At 41.0% G+C, this 18,534-nt stretch overlaps 2 protein-coding genes and 2 pseudogenes across 3 annotated transcripts; 1 reads left to right on the top strand and 3 right to left on the bottom strand.

Annotated features, from left to right (window-relative positions):
* Positions 1-698: 698 nt before the first annotated feature.
* On the bottom strand, positions 699-1,859 carry LOC149096884 (uncharacterized). Its single transcript, XM_089279299.1, has one exon. The coding sequence runs from the start codon at positions 1,784-1,786 to the stop codon at positions 1,091-1,093; it is 696 nt and encodes a 231-aa protein (XP_089135425.1). The 5' UTR covers positions 1,787-1,859; the 3' UTR covers positions 699-1,090.
* A 363-nt stretch (positions 1,860-2,222) lies between these two features.
* LOC110051889 (uncharacterized) lies at positions 2,223-5,304 on the bottom strand. The gene has a single exon (XM_020757973.2). It carries the CDS (start codon positions 4,405-4,407, stop codon positions 3,712-3,714), a length of 696 nt encoding a protein of 231 aa, XP_020613632.2. The 5' UTR covers positions 4,408-5,304; the 3' UTR covers positions 2,223-3,711.
* Positions 5,305-10,776: 5,472 nt separating this feature from the next.
* On the top strand, positions 10,777-13,620 carry LOC110068799 (uncharacterized; annotated as a pseudogene). The gene is made up of 2 exons (XR_016204077.1): positions 10,777-11,093; positions 11,209-13,620. The product of XR_016204077.1 is annotated as an uncharacterized LOC110068799 (transcript).
* Positions 12,942-17,478, bottom strand: LOC149096883 (uncharacterized; annotated as a pseudogene).
* Positions 17,479-18,534: the final 1,056 nt, after the last annotated feature.

Raw genomic sequence — 18,534 nt, 5'->3', positions numbered from 1 at the left:
GATATCTCATGCGATAGTTAAGATGGAAGAACGCACGACTTCAGTGTGTGCCTACTATCCTCGACTCGCTGGTTCAAATCCGATTTACAGTATATTTTTTCTTTTATTTTTTGCGCTTCTGTGAACTCCAGTAGCAGTACTTAATTATTTAAACAGTGTTCGCTGGACGGGAAGGAGCGGTTTTCAGAACTATGGTTTTCACGTAAGTCCGTCAGCCGGAGGGGGCTATGTATGAAATGGTCCGTAGGAAATCTATACTTAATGCAACATTGCTTCCTTAGGGAAGGATGCCTGTCTTATATGTCTGTGGCCAGCCACGATGAAACACGCTCACCGAGTTCGTGTTCGTGATCTGAATGATAACCAATGACGCGTACACAATGTAAGTTTGCTGAATAACAAAAAAATCCACTGAGAAAAGACGTTGTTGTTTTATAAGTAAGGAAAAATTTGACAATCGGTACTTAGATCTGGGAGTGCGCGACAACTAGACAGAAGGGCAATTAAGTCAAATGGGAAACAAGTTGCTTATGTCTCTGTTCATAACACAGAAATTTTCCATTGAATTCAAGCCATTGAATTCAAGCCATTCCCATTGAATTCAAGCTTGCTGTCATTGTGTGTTACAAACGTGGCGGTCATGCTTGTACTAAAGTCAAGAACCATGACGGATGGTTTACAAACTGTTCAAATTAGAATATTGATAATCCCATTTTATTTCTCCGTTTTCTCCTGAAGTTTCAGTTTCTATAGAGAAGATATATCAAACAATCGAGACAGATGTACTTTTCCAAACACCTCGACTAACTTCTTGATCTAAAACAATTTGTCGTGTTTGACATATTACATACAAAATTGAGTGTTTACATCACGGCTATTCATGATATTGGTACACCCACACAATACGAAATTTTCACTTAAGAAAAGAACCCATGTGCCAGAAATTTCCATGCCTCGTAACATCAATATTGACGTCAGTTTTACATATTATACACTGTTGAAAACACTTCAGCAAAAACTTAATTGCGCTGTTGTGATCTGAAACGACTTTGGATGTGAAAAACGCTATCTCGATTCCGCTTTAACGTTCTCAGTTCTTAAAGTACTTTTTATACCCTTCCACCATATTTTCTCGCCATTCGTTGAATTTTTTCGGTACAACTCTTTTCTGCATCCATTCCATATAAGTATCAGGAATCCATCCGTTGTAGAGGTTGTTTGTTAGTCCAAACACTCGACACGCTTCGTCAGGTTTCTGCTCGTCCGGCATGACCACGTAGAAATTGCCGCCATTTGTCGCTCGAACAAGGCCATCTTCTCCTTCGGGTTTCGCTGGGTGCCACCCGTGTTTGATCAGTAAGAAATACGCCTTCTTTCCATACCAGTCAACCTCTCTACTCGGTGGAAGAAACAACACGAATGATCGATCCACCAATGGGCAAGATAAAAGTGCCCGCATGTATGTCACACATCCTCCGCCGTCAGGGTAGCTTTCCACAATCTCATGCTCCACAAAAGCTTTGTCCCAATCATTACGAGCTTTGAGATTTTTGGGGTCTAACAACTGTAGGAATACCTTGGCAGGGAATGGCATATCAACCGTGTAAACTATCTTAATAGGAACTTCGTCATCGTATATGGTTTTAATCCAGTAAGTGTAGCCAGGGCCCGTAGCCGCTTCAGTCCAGCCGTCACCTTTCTCCAAGTCTTCTTTGAACCACTTGGCTTTTTGAAGCTCTTCTTCGTACGAGAAAGTTCGGAACGACTCAGTTTCTTTAGCCTGCATTACGGTCAGCTTTTGGAAGAACAAGGATTTGCATAGATCGATTATTGCAGCTCCAATATATTGTGTCTCGTTACTGACTCCTCCCAGCAACTCGTGTCTTATTGGTTGCTATTTTTGTCGAACGCTGTAGCGCCATTTTCATGCTTGTCACGTTTCTTCTGTGGTTGAGTGTTAGCGAGGGAGGATGACCTAAATCATGGTTTCCTAATGTCAGCCGCAAAAATGTTTACATTCTGTCTCCTTGTTGTCTTCTTACGTTTTTCCGTTTATATGTATTTGGCTTCCGGCGTCGCTGCATGATTCAAATGTGCTATTTACTTGTACTAAGTTTATATTTGCCAAACTGTTTAAAATGCTTCTCGTTATTTTGCTCTTGAGTCATATAAAGCCGAGAAATGGGTTTAGTCAAATATGGTATATCTAAATCACAACACAATCAACAACAGCATCTTTATTTTCTCAATACAAATATAAACATTAAAAATTTTTTGTATAGTAAGAGATGTCCAACAGTAGCAATTAAATGTAGACGTGATCATACATGTAGATGCGAATGCAGCCATAACACTGCTGGAAAGAAAAAACATGAAAACTGCATTTTCAGGCTTTGAACGGGATTCGACTGAACCTACGACTGCGATACCGGTGCAATGCTCTCCCAACTGAGCTATCAAAGCTACATGAGAGCAGTCGCGAACCGTTAAGGAACGTTTTCGCGTGAGAGGTCACAAATGTGAAAAAGTTCCGAACGGTTTGTGACCGCTTTCATTGGGCTTTGATAGCTTAGTTGGGAGAGCATTGCGTCGGTATCGCAAAGGTTGTGGGTTCAAATCCCGTTCAAAGCCTGAAATTGTTTTCAGGTCTTTTTTTCCAGTAGTGTTATGGGTTGCATTCGCAACTATCATCATGTCTATGTTTTAGGTTATTTAATATATGCAGTAGGTAATTAATGGCTACAAAGTTAACACTCCGGCTTTCCTTTAAAGGACGTCTGATTTTTGATGCCATGCTGAGTCGAGACTGAATTTGAGTCCTCTCTCTGAGCTCTCGCTTTAACTCAGACATTGGAATATCGCGTTTGTTAGCGAACAAAATTTAGGGTTAAATTAAACATCTACAATAGCCTTGCTTTGTTATGCAAATTTCTAACTATATTGACAGAGTTCCCCTTGGGCTTTACGTATAGAGAGACAAATAATTTCCCTTTGCTATTTATTTTGGGTGGATTCATCAAGGAATATTTAAATCTAGCGGTTTGGGGATAAACAGAAGTACAAATAAGTCAAAAAGACAACAACTTACTAATCTCTGTGTTTATAACACAGTATGGTTAGTTATAACATACAAGAAAAATTTGTAATAATTATCCTAAACAATAAAATGACATTCAGAATTCCTGTTCCACCTACTTCTAAACAATAAATAAGGACTAACATGGCGGTCACATTCCGTTTAACAGTCCACTTAAGCACTCAAGCCCTCAAGTCAAGAACCATAAAGTATGATGATGGTTAACCGGCTATATAAAAATTGATATATTGATAATTGCGATTTGATTTCTCCGTTGTCTCCTCAAGTTTCAATAGAGAAGATAGATCACTCATCCAAAATAAGATTGTTTTCAAACACCTGGACTTACTTCTCGATTTAAAAGCAGTTTCTGTTTTACATATGTTGCATACAAAATGGGGCATTCACATGGCGGCTATATTGCACCCAAACAATACGAAATTTCACTTAGGAAAAGAGCCCATGGTCCAGAAATGTCCTTCATTCGTAACATCAATATGGCAGCTTTGACGTCTTCAGTTTTATATTGTACACTGTTGAAAACACTTCAGCAAACCCTTTTACAAGTGCGCTGTCATGGTCTGAAACGACTACTGTGATAAATGAAACGCTATCTCGATTCCGCTTCAACGTTATCAGTTCTTAAAGTACTTTTTATACCCTTCCACCATATTTTCTCGCCATTCGTTGAATTTTTTCGGTACAACTCTTTTCTGCATCCATTCCATATAAGTATCAGGAATCCATCCGTTGTAGAGGTTGTTTGTTAGTCCAAACACACTACACGCCTCGTCAGGTTTCTGCTCGTCCGGCATGACCACGTAGAAATTGCCGCCATTTGTCGCTCGAACAAGGCCATCTTCTCCTTCGGGTTTCGCTGGGTGCCACCCGTGTTTGATCAGTAAGAAATACGCCTTCTTTCCATACCAGTCAACCTCTCTACTCGGTGGAAGAAACAACACGAATGATCGATCCACCAATGGGCAAGATAAAAGTGCCCGCATGTATGTCACATATCCTCCACCGTCAGGGTAGCTTTCCACTATCTCATGCTCCACAAAAGCTTTGTCCCAATCATTACGAGCTTTTAGATTTGTGGGGTCTAACAACTGTAGGAATACCTTGGCAGGGAATGGCATATCAACCGTGTAAACTATCTTAATAGGAACTTCGTCATCGTATATGGTTTTAATCCAGTAAGTGTAGCCAGGGCCCGTAGCCGCTTCAGTCCAGCCGTCACCTTTCTCCAAGTCTTCTTTGAACCACTTGGCTTTTTGAAGCTCTTCTTCGTACGAGAAAGTTCGGAACAACTCAGTTTCTTTAGCCTGCATTACGGTCAGCTTTTGGAAGAACAAGGATTTGCATAGATCGATTATTGCAGCTCCAATATATTGTGTCTCGTTACTGACTCCTCCCAGCAACTCGTGTCTTATTGGTTGCTATTTTTGTCGAACGCTGTAGCGCCATCTTCATGCTTGTCACGTTGCTTCTGTTGTTGTGTGTTTGCGAGAGAGGTCGACCTAAATCATGGTCTCTTGGTTTCACCCGCAATATTTTTACATTCTATCTCCTAGTTGTTTTCTCACGTTTTTCCGTTTATATGTATTTGGCTTCCGGCGTCGCTGCATGACTCAAATGTGTTATGTGCTAAGTTTATATTTGCCAAACTATTAGTGTTTCTCGTTATTTTGCTCTTGAGTGATACAAAGAGAAATAGGTTTAGTCAAATATGGTATATCTATATCACAACACAATCCGCAACAACAACATCTTTAGTTTCTCAATACAAATATAAACATAAAACCCTTTTAGTATATTTAATATGTGTGGTAGGCAATCAATGGCTACGAAGTAACACTCCGACTTTCCTTTAAAGGACGTCTGATTTTTGATGCCATGCTGAGACGAGACTGAATTTTAGTCCACTCTCTGGACTCTCCCTTAAACTCTGACATTGGAATATTCGATAGACATTGGAATATTCGATAGAGAGCAAAATTCAGAGTTAAATTAAACATCCACAATTGTTCAATATCCTTGCTCTGTTATGCAAATTCCTACTATATTGATAAAGCTCCCCTTGGGCTATGCGTACAAGAGCTGAATCTTCGCTAACGTCACTGTTTACATTTTTCCTCAATAGCATAAGACTTTGACTAGAGAAGGCATCATGCTAAACACCAATAGAATACAAATGTTAAAAGACCTTGTAAAACTTAATAATTGGTGAAAGTTTTGGCTCTTTTGGTGAAATATTCGAGGAGAAATTGGTTTTCAAAACCCGCAGAATTTCTGAGTGGCAAAAGCGCTAATGGCTCATACAGAAACATTTCGAGTTTTTAAAACCGCATGGAACAAAAAGTATTCAATATATCTGGTTCAAATTCCTTGGGACAGTTAATCATGCAATACCCTTTCAATATTCAGGACTAATGTTTTTCTCGCACCATCAGAAAATTTATCGTTTATGCTAATGGCCAAGTATTGTAAACAAAGATTCTCCCTTTAAGCATAGTTTTCTATTAATATGCTTTGAGAGACAAATGATTGCTTTTATTATTCATTTTAGGTGGATTCATCAAGGAATACAGTGAAACCTGCATTAAGCGGACACCCTCTATTAAGTGAACACCAGCTAGAGTCCCAAAATTTTTTCCCACACTCCCATATTTACTGTAAAACTAACCTGCGTTCAGCGGACACCTCTGTTTAGCGGACGCGGACACCAATATTAAGCCATTTTGTTGCACAAAACCTTCAATAAGCGGACACTTCAAGAGCTTTTTACTTCTAGAGGTCTAGCCGAGACTTCTTTAACATCGTTCAGCGATGTCGTTTTAAAGCTAAGTGATTATTCCAGATTGATGCATTGACTGACTAGACATTCTCCTATGAGCACTGTTTGATCTTACACTGTGTTACACTGTGTTACAAAAGAGTTAATAATTAACTATTATTGCACAACATATTTTTTTAGAACCTGTTTTAAACGGACACCCTGTATTAAGCGGACGAGGGTCCCAAGGGTGTCCGCTAAATACAGTTTTCACTGTATATAAATCTTGGGGTGCTGCCGGGATAAACAGAACGGCAAATAATGCAACGAAACAACAACTTGCTGATTCACAATAATTCCCTTAAACAATTCAGAATTCATGCCCTCCCCCCACCCAACCTATACAGTAGATACGGAATAACTGAACCACTGACATAAAATAACTACACTTTAACACACTCACCCAAACATAGTTTTTTCAGTTTAAAAATAACTATGATGAATGGTTAATTTGTTTCCATATAGAAAATTTCGATTTTATTTCCGTCATGATTTTCTCCTAAGTTCTAGTTTCAATAGATATGATATATCAAACATTCTACACAGTTTTGTTTTTTCCAAACACCTCTACTCACCTGTCGACGGTGTTCGGAAACGATATGAAACACTGTCTTTCGTGTTTGACCTATTACATACAAAATGGAGCGTTCACATGGCGGCGATATTGGTACACCCAAACAATACGAAATTTTCATATAAGAAAATACTAAAACCAGGAAGAACCGAGCAACCCTAGCTAACTGCCAGGAACTGGTACACTTATATGTTGTTATCCCCTATAAAACATAGCAGCTTGTGGACTGATTCCTGATTGCATCTTTTGTCGCCCTGTACCACAATCGGACCATAGAAATGACGTCATAAAATGCTCAAAACCCAAGCGGAACCAGGAGCAGCAGGCGAGTGGTTTCCATGGAAAGGTTTTGTGCATTTTATACGACGTTCCTCTTATGGTCTCCACAAGAGCGTAGGCAATGCCAAATGCGGTCAGTATGTTTATTACGAGGGATGCCTGTGGCAAAGCTCGTCGAAGTTTTGGTCGAGTTTTTTTTTTTTTTCTTCGTAGTCACAAATTGACACTTTTTTTTAAGTTTTCTCTATCCCGCGGGACCACATGGTGTTTGTGTTTGTTTCGCGTGCAAGTATGCGAAGTTGAAATCAAGTCGTACCGAAGGTACAATTCGCTTCAAAAGCACCCATCGCCTCGAGACTTCACCAAGAGCATGATCAGAAGTTGCCCTAGCCATCGCTTTCCTACATCGCAGGTAGGCTTCTTGTTTACAATAACACCGTGGACTTGCTGGGGATTTTGAGAGGAAATCAGACGAATGCCAAACTCTAGCTCTCGTGACAGCACGGAAAATCACTTTTCTACATTTGATTCCGTCGATTTTATCAGGAGTGTGGCCCCGAATATCCCATATTGCTTTTTCCACATTGCTCGTTTTCGTTTTCTGCAACAAATGTCTCAGCAGTTTCGTAAGTTTTCGAAAACATTAGCTTGGGTAGCGTTCCAGGCACGACATTTTCAAGGCCTATGCTCTCATCGATCGTAGCACTTCACCAAGGAGAGTGCGCAAATTCATTCAGTTGTTTTAAAAATAAGGTTTGCACCGTTTTGAGAGGAAAAATGGCGCTGTTCATGTAATTTGTGATAATCGGTATCGACATAAATTAATATTTTGCCGACAAGGAAGAGAAAACTGGGTGCGAGCGTCGTATGCCAAAGCTCATGGATAGTACGTTTGTAAAAAGAGACGGTTGAGAAACTTGTGACATTCTACGGTCAGCCTTTCCCCTAGCACTTTCGCATAAGGTTTATTTTCATTGTGTAATCAGCGTTATCTAATTTTATCTTTAATTCTGTTGTTTGTATATCAACTTTAAAACCCCAAAGGTGGTGCCACTGCATTTGATCGGGGGTACACGGTCCCTATTTTTCCTAACAAGTGGTTTTGGGAGTTTACGTGTCCGGCTTTGGCGCAGGTAGGACCTTACTTGATGTATCTCTTGTCCACTTTGTTGTAAGCCTATTGTCACAATTAAAACATATCTTGGGCCTGGCTGACCAACGCGCCCATGCCTCAACCTTTGAGTGTGTTCGATTGCGGTAGTGAAGGAAAAATTGTGTATATGCATATTAGTTGTCCAGGTCTCTCTCGTTTTGCACTTGCACTAACCCCTTTACACGGTGGGGTAAAGAGAGTCCAGGGCTTGCACTGAGTGAATGTATATGGAAATTCATGTTCTCAAAAATGCACATTCAAGTGTTTTCGCTTATATCGATCGCTTCACGATCAAATGAAGCTAAACGCAGATCGACTTGAGTCTTTTGAAGACACATCTCCTTAATAAAGACGTTGAAAAAACAGCTCTTACCATCGAGGGGAGGTGTAAACAGAAATATTAAAGAGGCCCTGTTAGGGGGGGTACCCATGTCCCCTGTCTGAAATTCGCCACCAGCCATGTCGGCATTTCGCAAGATTCCTGTGTCGCCTGTCGGAATTTCGTCTCAGAGGAGTTGTGTCGGGAAATTTGACCTTGTTCGATTAAAACGAAGCTACACGTATAACCCATCGTAATACCTTTGTTTATTAAAAAAAAAAACCCGACACAGTGCTCTCAAGTCTCACGCATTGAGCATGAGGCTCACGCAAACGAACTCAATCTTGCGCTCTCACGCTGAAACTATTATTTCGCACGCATTGAAGGTTCCTTGCTGTTTTAGTCAAGTACATATATAATTAAGTATCTCTTTGTACGATATAATTTACTCCTTGTATGCTTTGCACTTGCTTCGAGCACTCTTCAGCACTAGGAATTCTTATGCAGAGCAAGCATTTCCGCGGTCAGTGGGTTTAATGATTACTTTATGGTTACTTTTAACGCATCACATTTCGACTCAGAATGAAGGAAAAGACTTCTTAGCCACTTCAATTTTTCAAAATTTTGTAAGGGGCTGGAGGCATGCTGGGGGACATATTGGGGGCATGCTTTCTAAGGGCTTGGGCATGCTTTCGAGCGCTGAAATTGCTAACCTCCTAGGGGATGTGGGGGCATGCTCCCCCTGGAAATTTTGAAATTCAGCCATTTTCCAGTCAGTATTTGGACCTAAAGTACAATCGAACCTATGACGATTTTTACCATGTTTATGTTTAACAACCGTTCTTTAACTCAAAATCTCAACGGCCTCAATCAGATAATCTCTCCTATCTATAATCTTCCCGGCTTCGAATTTGGCGTAACCGTTATCTTCTGCTGAAGACGAGAAGACCTTGGCAGCTTTCCCTTGTCTCTCTTTTCCTTCCATAATGCCATTTGTTGATAATACAACTTGATATTCTTTTATTGGTGATCCACTAATAAAAACATGAAACAGACGGTCGAAGATATCTTTCCTTTTCCCTTAAGCGTATTTTTGGGCGTTTTAGGGCACTGTTCACTCAGCTGAGAGTGAGAAAAATACTCAGCAATGACGGACTCGATTTATTCGACGTGGACGTTTTAGCATATATAAGAAAGCCTGTGTTTCACGACCCGTCGACATCGCGCGTGAGAGAGGAAAACACATTTAAAACTCTGGAAATGCGTCTTCACTTCGACTCAGACTTTTAAAACAATCACTGGATTCTCAGTTCCCAAATTCGTTGTCGGTCTATCTTGCCATTGGTGTCGCTTTCTCTATTTCGCTGGAGTAGTCTGTCGTTCGTCGCCAATTCATAGCTCTCATGTCGCCGTTTCAAAGTCATGTCGCTTGTCGGAATTTACCCCTAACAGGGTCTCATTAAAAGACACCGAGGCCATTCTAATTTTGAATCGAGTCAGACACTAGGAGATGTGTTGCGGGTATATGTTGCAGGGATATGAAGCGGGGACATGTCGCGGGGACATGCTGTAGCGACAGTTTTCCTAGTGTTGACTAAGTTGAGCGTTTTAGGAAAAAAGTTTTGTCTTGTGGACACAATTTTGTCCCCGCAATATTATGCGCGCAAATCAGCTGGTTCGAATCCGTGCGTCATGACGCAGGAACAAGTTTTCGATGTCGCATCGTGGACGCTGCCCTCGCAAACTGTCCCCGCTACAACATAAAAATAAAACAATATCCTCTTCGTCTGCACCAGCATACGTACTGTCCCCGCAATATATGTACTATGCGTACGCAGAAAAGGGCTTGTCCCCGGGGGGAGGGAGCTTGTCCCCGCTTCACGTCCCCGCGACATGTCCCTTAGTGTGTGCCGTCCTTTTTACACACGCGCATTTTCCAACCAGCTCCACATTTCGAGAGTCACATACTTTTAAGCTCTAGAAGAACTAGTAATGTGGACAGAAATATCCTGCTACACTTTTTGATTGAACAAAATCCGAAACTTTTAATCAGCGTTTAGGGGCGGAAAGGCCGAATAAACTTAGCCCACTAATTGAAGAGAAAATTCATATTATAAAGAAGGACGGGTTCTTAGAGGGACGAGTTCTTAGAGGAGAAAAGAACAGTTTCACCAAATTGTCTAAATGGACCCCTAGCTAGAGGCGACGACCAAACTCAGTTTCTAGTAATCCAAATTTTCAATAGCTTTTGTCTTTATCTTGTCCGGCTCAATTTCTGGCTCCAATCGTATCCGTACAAGAAAAGATCTTTAGATATCTTAGCCATGAGCAAAGACGTTTTCATAAGGCTTTTTCGTTCATTCGATTTCGTTGATGCATTAAATTTTTGCCCATCGCACGATCAAACTGAAATGATCCAAACCGCGGGTCTTTTTTTTTATAGAAAGCGATACATCTGGAAGCCTTATCCAGAGTGGACTTTGGATAGAAATGGAGCTCTATCGTGTTTGTTTGGACGATAGGCGATGAGGCTTAAGTTTGGATGGCGCCTAAGGCCGTTTACTGCTGTTGCGTGCAATTAATACACCGAATGCAAATATGGCGGATCACTCGGACGGCCCGGGACTAGTAGCGTGGAAGCGAGGCTAGTCAGTCCTCGATCATAACCACGGCTTTTCCCTGCTTGTTTTGATCGTCACAGATGGCTGCGTGTTCTTTGACAGAGGATGATATTCCCGGCGCTTCACTAGCTGGAAGAGAACCAGCGAGTTTAAAAAACGAAGAACTTCGTTTTTGGTTAAAATGCCGTGGCGATTCATTGAAGGGTTTGAAGACAAAGGCGTTATTAGTGAAAAGGTAAGGCAACATTTCGTGTCATTCTCAGTTTGCAGATTCCGCACATGTTGAGTTCGCATCTGGCTTCGATGCAAAATTTTTCGAAACTTAAAGCGATCATTTTTTTTTAACAAAGGGTTGAGGAGTATATAAAGACTGGCCATGATCAGAACATTGTCGATCCAGACAAGAATCGGATCTATACGAAAAGAAAAGAACGCAACGAGGCGACGAGCAAAGATGTTGATGCGAGTGTATCCGGTGAATCACAACCGAAGTATCCATCAGATGGCTGGTCCACCGACCTTACTAAAATGCCTTTCTTCACTCGCGCAGAAGTGAATCAACATATTTCGAAGTCAGGGAAAAACATTGGCTCCAAGACACACTCTGTTCCAACGAGTGTTAGAAAAGCTACCACGTTTCTTGAAGACGAATACTTGAAAGAAATTTTGGCAGCAAGTGATGGGAGCTATTTTTATTTCAAGTCACTATGTCACCACAGTTTTAGAAAGAATGACCCGCCTCATAACTTAAAAGTAGCTCTGTGTATTGTAAGCGGAAAGGTAAAACATGCATACTGTACCTGTGTTGCTGGTGCTGTTGGTTTTTGTAACCATGTGTTAGCCTTGATGATGAAAGTCTGCAAGTTCACATTGTATGAATGCAAGAGTGTAAGTGACTTAGACAATGAGGATGACATGCAACCAAAACAAGCTTGCACATCTATGTTGCAGCAGTGGCATCGAAAGGGTAGGGGGGACACCATAGTTTCACAACCAGCTATGGAGGTTGTTGTTCTCAAAACACATCAAGACTTAGACAGATCTTCATCAAGAGAATCTGGGGTGAGGTGCTTATTATATGAAGCTAGGACACTCCAAAGTATTAAAAGTCAAAGAGCAGATGAGCAGAAGTTGTGTGAAAGGTTGAAAAAGGAAAATCCAAAAATGGCATTGGCACAAATAATGGAACCTTCTCCTGAAAGTTCACAGTTGCTAGAAACCAAATTTGGTAAAAGCCCTCAAGGTTCCTATGCAAGTTATCAGCTGTCCACAACAGAGGATAATTTCAAAGTGTACTGTAACATTTCTCATGTACCTAGGGTTGACCCAGGCCACACACACAATGTCTCAATTAATTCTTATCCAAGATTCCCACTCAATACAGCAACAGAGGAGTTTGCTGTACCTGATGAATTGGCAGCAATTGAGAAAGCCTTACTGGAAAAGCTTAGTGTTGATGAAGAGAAAATCAATGACATTGAGACAAAACAAGGGGGCAGTCTAATTGTGAAGAGTGGAAGCAGGAAAGAAAATTCAGATTTACAGCATCAAACTTTGGCTTAATCAGTGCAAGGAAAAGGCATCATGAGAATTTTGTGAACAGCCTGCTACACCCCAAGCCCTTTACATCACGGTACACTAACCATGGTATTAAGTATGAACCAGTTGCCCTGGAGCAGTACCAAAAATACATGCATTCCATTCGTCGACCCATAAAAGTCCTGAAGTCAGGTCTAGTGGTGAGCCTAGATGCACCCTATTTGGGTGCTTCACCTGATGGCAAAGTCATTGACATTGGCTGTTCATTCCCCTTCGGCCTTTCAGAGGTCAAGTGTCCTGAAACAAAATTTCTGGTCACACCCCTGGATGCTTGTTCTGATAGCACTTTTTTTCTTGAAAATGTAAATGGTGAACCGAAACTAAAGCGGAATCACAAGTACTATACCCAAGTGCAGGGACTGATGGGAGTTACTGGTGCTAGATGGTGTGACTTTGTTGTTTATACAAGTAAGGGCATGAGCATTGAACGTATTCCTTTTGATGAGGAATATTGGAACACCTTAAAAGGAACATTAAAGTCATATTATTTTACTCATTTTCTTTCCAAGGCAGCAAGGGAGCCTTGAATAATTTATTCTTGGTAAATTCAATCAATAAGCTGAGACATGGCAATAATGACATGGCAATATAAACATTTGGGCATTGAAGATATCTCCATTTTTTTAGTTGTGTTCATGAAAGGGGAAGTGACTACCTAACTAAGACTTGATCGAGTTGTCAAAAAATGTTTTGATCCTATCTACATGAATAATTTTCACTCAGGCAAAAAAACATAGCATCTAAATAATGATGCAAACAAATGAAGACTGATTTAATACTATAAAATTTAAGAAAACTCACATAAGATTACTGTTGTTGTTGTATTTTGTGAATTTTAGAAAATAATTATTACAATAATATTGAAACTGTCATTATGTTCAAATTTGTAAATTCTCTCCTCTAGTTGTCAAAAATGTTAAGTGTAGTTCCATAAAATATTCATACAAATCCATGGAGGGGATTTTGTCTTCAGAACCCACACTCCTCTGGAAATTTCAGTTACATTTTTGTTCTTTGAGAACCACCCACCCCCCAGGAATTTCTAATCCCTTCTTTGGGGGTGTATGGATATTTTCTGGAACTACACATTAGAAATGTATTGAGAATTTGTCCCTTAACCCTGTGGGTTAATAGAATAAAAAGAAAAAGCTTATTTTAACCCATCTTATGTGGCTGTAGATTGAAAGCACTAATCAATGATAACAAAATGTTGTTCTTTTGACATACAATATGTCACACTGAACAGCCACCAGTTCTCAATGTTTTGCTTAAGTGCGAGTAGATTAATGTAAATGATAAATTGGGGGGGGGGGGGGGGGGGGGGACTCCCATATGAAACAGATGGAATACTTATTGAAAATTTTGAATGAAACCCCTAAGGAAAACTTATCTGGGACAGGCTCAAACTTTTGTCAGTGACCCCTAAAAAACACCAAAAATAACTACACATTTTGATACAACCCCAAACAAGGCCTCAGCAGACATAAAAAATAGGTTCTCCATGAATGTCCTTAGCGAGACCCAAAAAGCACCCCTGTCTGTTTCATATCCTATGGCAGCCCCTCCCCCCCTGGAATGATACAAATTATTCCGAAATCAGTGGATCTTGTGTATTGCAAAGAAAGGCGGACACACTCCACATCTGGTTAACAACAGAAAATAAACTTAAAGGTATTTCTCCTTTCCAGGTAAGGAAGTTCTTGATCTTGTTGATTGCTCTTTCAACATGGATTCTTAGCCCAGCAATTTGTTGTGTTCGTACAACATCTTCGGCAGACATTTGAGTGTTTGCCCCGAGGAAGGGTGGTATGTTCAGTTTTACTCCGAGTGGCAAAATGTCTGCAATTTGAAATCCTTTGTCGGCCATAACAGTGTCACCATTCTCAAATTTCTGTGACAAGAAGCCACTTCGAACAACAATTTCCCGGTCTGAGATGCTACCAGTGTACAGCTGGCTAATGAAGGTAATTGCGCCACTTGGGGCAATGCCCACTAGTCCTTTGAGCGTTACATGATTTTTATAAGAACTGAATAGCTCAGAATTGAGCAGTAAACTGCTAGGCATCTCACAGCGCACCTCCGTACAGTCTATGATGACTCTCGTAGTAGGAAATTTTTCTTTAAAATCAGCTGGCATGGTTGCCTGCACGATCTCCTTTGATGGCCAAATGCTTATCTGACCAAATTTCAAGTACATGTAGTTTATCCATGGTACAAAAACTCGGCTTACAGTAGACTGAGCCACACCATAAAGATGGGCCAAATGTTTTTCTGAGAACCCTCTTCTCAGACGACAAAGTACAATAAAAAATTCGTCTTGTGGCTTGAGCTTTCGGCGACGTCCTTTCTTTGCAGCCTGAACGTTGCCCTCATCGTCAGAATCTGAATTATAAAAGTCTTCGGGGACATCTGTCACACTGCCTCTTGGGCGAATGTTTTCACAATTGTCTCCAGGATTCAGGTACTCAAAAATGGCCATAAAAGTCGCATAACTGGACATACCAGTGTAAAAAGAAATGTCTCCGTCCGTCGTGAAACGATCGACACAAAATAAACGTGAAGACATTTCCTTCTGTTGGCGTTCGAAGTCTGTCAATTTCTCATTCAATTCGGTGTTTTCACGACGAAGGTTGTTTATTTCACTTTCTAGTTCACCGATCTTTTCACTTTGTTCGTTGTTTTCACGACGAAGGTTGTTTATTTCACTTTCTGACTGCTTCAATTTCTCTTCTAGTTCACCGATCGTTTTAGTTTGTTCGGAGATTTGTCTTTCTAAATCCTGAGTTTCACATGTGTCAACCTCGAAGCTTGTACTTGGCTCAAAGGCGAACATCTCGACGGTTTCTTCGGTGAGCAGTTTTTTCTTCGCAGGCAGCGGTTGGCGTTCAGTCGGGGCCTTTCTTTTTTTTTGGAGAAGGTCCTGACCAGTCAGATTTTGAAGGAATACCACCTTCCTTGACATAAATCCGTCCGTTGATAGACTTCCTAAGATCTTCTGACTTGAAATGCAGCGAACAGACTTTCGTACGCTCTGTTATGACGAAACCCTTGCCTTCATCTCGACGGATCGCGTGTATCCACTGTTTTCTTAGCAAAGGCGCTTTAGGAAAGTTAAAAAAAGAAACCTTTTCTCCCGATAACGATGTATAACCTTTCTGATTGCAGTTGGGTACGCAGCAAAACGAAGGCATCGCGAAATGAATCCACAACACGCGTAGTCAAAACATTGCACCAAGGACTGACTAGCCTCGCTTCCACGCTACTAGTCCCGGGCCGTCTGAGTGATCCGCCATATTTGCATTCTGTGTATGACGTTCTTCAAACAAATATCGGCCCTCCAGCTAGTCGCAAGCACGTACTAGCCTTGCAAAACGTGAATTTAGGCATATGACTAGAAGCATTTAAGACAAAACGACTCGTAAAACGGCGAAGGCATGACCAAAACCCCATCAATCCCGGGTAATTCCAACAAAAACAAGGGATTATAAACCAGCTTAAGCTCTCTCGTTGAAAATCGTGCACGCTTCGGGTCTATCTCGAGTGGACATCTACAGTTACAAGGTGTGAAATTGGGCGTGTCCAGTGCAAACACATGATAAACCACTGATTTCAAAATGAAAACTCTGAAGTCAAAAGCACGTCCATCCGAAAACCAAAACCAGTGTGTGTATTTTATGGGACCCTGTGGCTTACCTTTAAACCGAATGCACTCTCTTTATCTCTGAAGACGTGCTCAAGAACAAGGCGTGTACAACAACAGAGGTTCGTGACAAAAATACGCCGCTGGGACACCCAAATGAAAACCCCATTGATCTCGTGTCAGAAAATAACAGGAGATTTATTTAGAAATCTGTAGACACTTTTACAAGGCGATAAACCAACAAAACAAGTTGTCTTTAATATAAATGGTCGCACGTACTCGGGGAAAACTTAAATTGAATCATGACCATGACAGAATTGAGCAAATCGCACAACCGGGGTGCATCAACCCATCTCGAAAAACAAGAGACCACTATGAAGCTTTTAATGCTCTTTTGGAATTATCAAAACTGCATTATTTTTGTTTATCTTTCACACCATATTAAGTAAGAAAATCGCTATTCTCTCTGACCTTTGAGTCTTGAAGGGTGCACGAAAGTATTTCAGTAACAAGACAGGTTGTTGCAGCGCCCAAAACCATGAGTATGAGACATTGTAAGATTATAAGCGTCAACTTTAGTTCTGGCTAAATAGCCCTCATAAAATGACTTAAAACTTAGAAAATACCACGAGACTTTATGCATTGTCAAAACATCAAAAAGCACCCTTTTAACCTGTGTAAAACGTAAATCTTGGAATTGATTATGACAGATAAAAGAGAAAACAATTAGCCAACAACTGTTGACTTTGTTTCGCTTGGGCTCTTGACTTTCACATTTTAAATTGTTATTGGAACTATAATCAAACCCTCAAGAAAGGAAGGTCTCGCGCAAAAAATGTTAAAGGCGTCACGTACGGTTTGAGCGGAATTAGAAAGCTAATATTAGAAACAGGAAATGCGAACAACAGTTTTTACACGCGCGGCCAAGGTCAGGCCGATTTGATTGTGGCCGGGAGACATTGCACTATAATACATGGTTGTTGACAATACCTTTCCTGCGGTTTTGAAACAGTAAAAGAATAGAAAATTTCAACCCGGGTCAGTTGAAAACTAGGGGACCACCGGATCGCGTTGAAAACGTCCAGTGCTGTTGTACTAAGTTCTAGTCGCCGCTGCCTGCTCCAGCCAAAAGTCTCGGAATCGCGCCAATCACGTACACAGAGAATGAAACATCCGTCTCCTGAATGCTTAGCTAATATTTAGTAATCAAACATTTTACATCACGTCGAGCCAGAATTTGCCTATTACACCTTTACAGTCTTACAATGAAATTTCACCATCGCGGTGGAACAAACGGCACTGAATACCGTGTTTTTAAATTTTCTTCTGATGAATGAAAACATTTAATGCTTCGGTATCGTTAGGGCTTGTGTCTCGAGATACTCACTGGGAATATGAATTTCAGAGAACAGCGTCAACTGGTTCAGTATTTCTCAGTAGCATATTTATCGGTCGACAGTAAAGGAGGATCCCACTTACTCCTTAGGGGGGAGTCCTTAGATTATTAGTTCCTGCGGTGAAGATTACGAGCACAGCAGTAAGCTTGTATACTCTTGGTCGAGCCCCCAGAGGGAAGACATGAGCGCGAGCGGGTACGAGTCGAGGGAAACTAAGAGCCGTTAATAGAACCTTGTACTTGAAGTGAATAAAGTGCGCCACCTCAAGTAACTTTCATTTGCATGATATTTACAGCGAAATTAATAGGATAATCTATGAAAATCTGTACCTCTCTAACGTTTAAGTTTGCTGGTGTGAGGGAGCCAAGACTTTTACAAGGACTGACTTTTTTGGCTTATTTAACTTAGGGACTCGGCAATTCGAGAGTCATGCGTGTGTGGAATTTGACATAATTAATTTAAGCCATTTTGAAGAGAAGTTCTTCGTCGTTTCAAGACAAATATGTTGCAATAGCCTCTGGAAATTCGCAAACGAGTAAGAGCGGATTGGTGTCGATACTGGGCGGGGCTGGTGCATGATAACTACTGAAACAATATAATGTAAAGACCGCGTACTAATTGTTGTCTGATATTATCCCAGGTTCCGGCTTTGTCATGTACCACTCAAACATCTAACAGTATTTGCGCATATCGGTAATCAGTTGGACAAGATTCCAGGAATGAGAGACGTTTCCGTATCTGGGTTAAGCATACAACGACATTGATTACGGTTAGAGACAGTCTCTAGAGTAAAGGAAGTGAATACACGACTCACCGACGGAGAGCCTTATCTATACATAGCTAAGGTGCACGTAAACGTTGCACGCACACACTTTCTGAGAAAACGCAATGACGTTTGTTACGTAATGTTTCCACAGCGCTGGCCTCGCTGAGAACTGTACGAGCGCGTTGGTAGAGCGGTGCGAGGGTGAAAGAACGACCTGGGAAATTGTCTAAGGAACAGATAATAAGCGTTTCTTTGTCAAGTTGGCTCGAGCTTA

This window comes from Orbicella faveolata, unplaced genomic scaffold, assembly GCF_042242905.1.
Source record: "Orbicella faveolata isolate gen_17 unplaced genomic scaffold, um_ofav_v1 contig_47, whole genome shotgun sequence".
Taxonomy (NCBI): domain Eukaryota; kingdom Metazoa; phylum Cnidaria; class Anthozoa; order Scleractinia; family Merulinidae; genus Orbicella; species Orbicella faveolata.
The sequence above is the reverse complement of the archived record's forward strand: the minus strand, read 5'-3'. Positions and strand labels throughout refer to the sequence as shown.

Coding starts and splice junctions, on each gene's coding strand:
- LOC149096884 (XM_089279299.1), bottom strand. CDS start 1,786: ATGCAGGCTAAAGAAACTGAGTCGTTCCGAACTTTCTCGTACGAAGAA.
- LOC110051889 (XM_020757973.2), bottom strand. CDS start 4,407: ATGCAGGCTAAAGAAACTGAGTTGTTCCGAACTTTCTCGTACGAAGAA.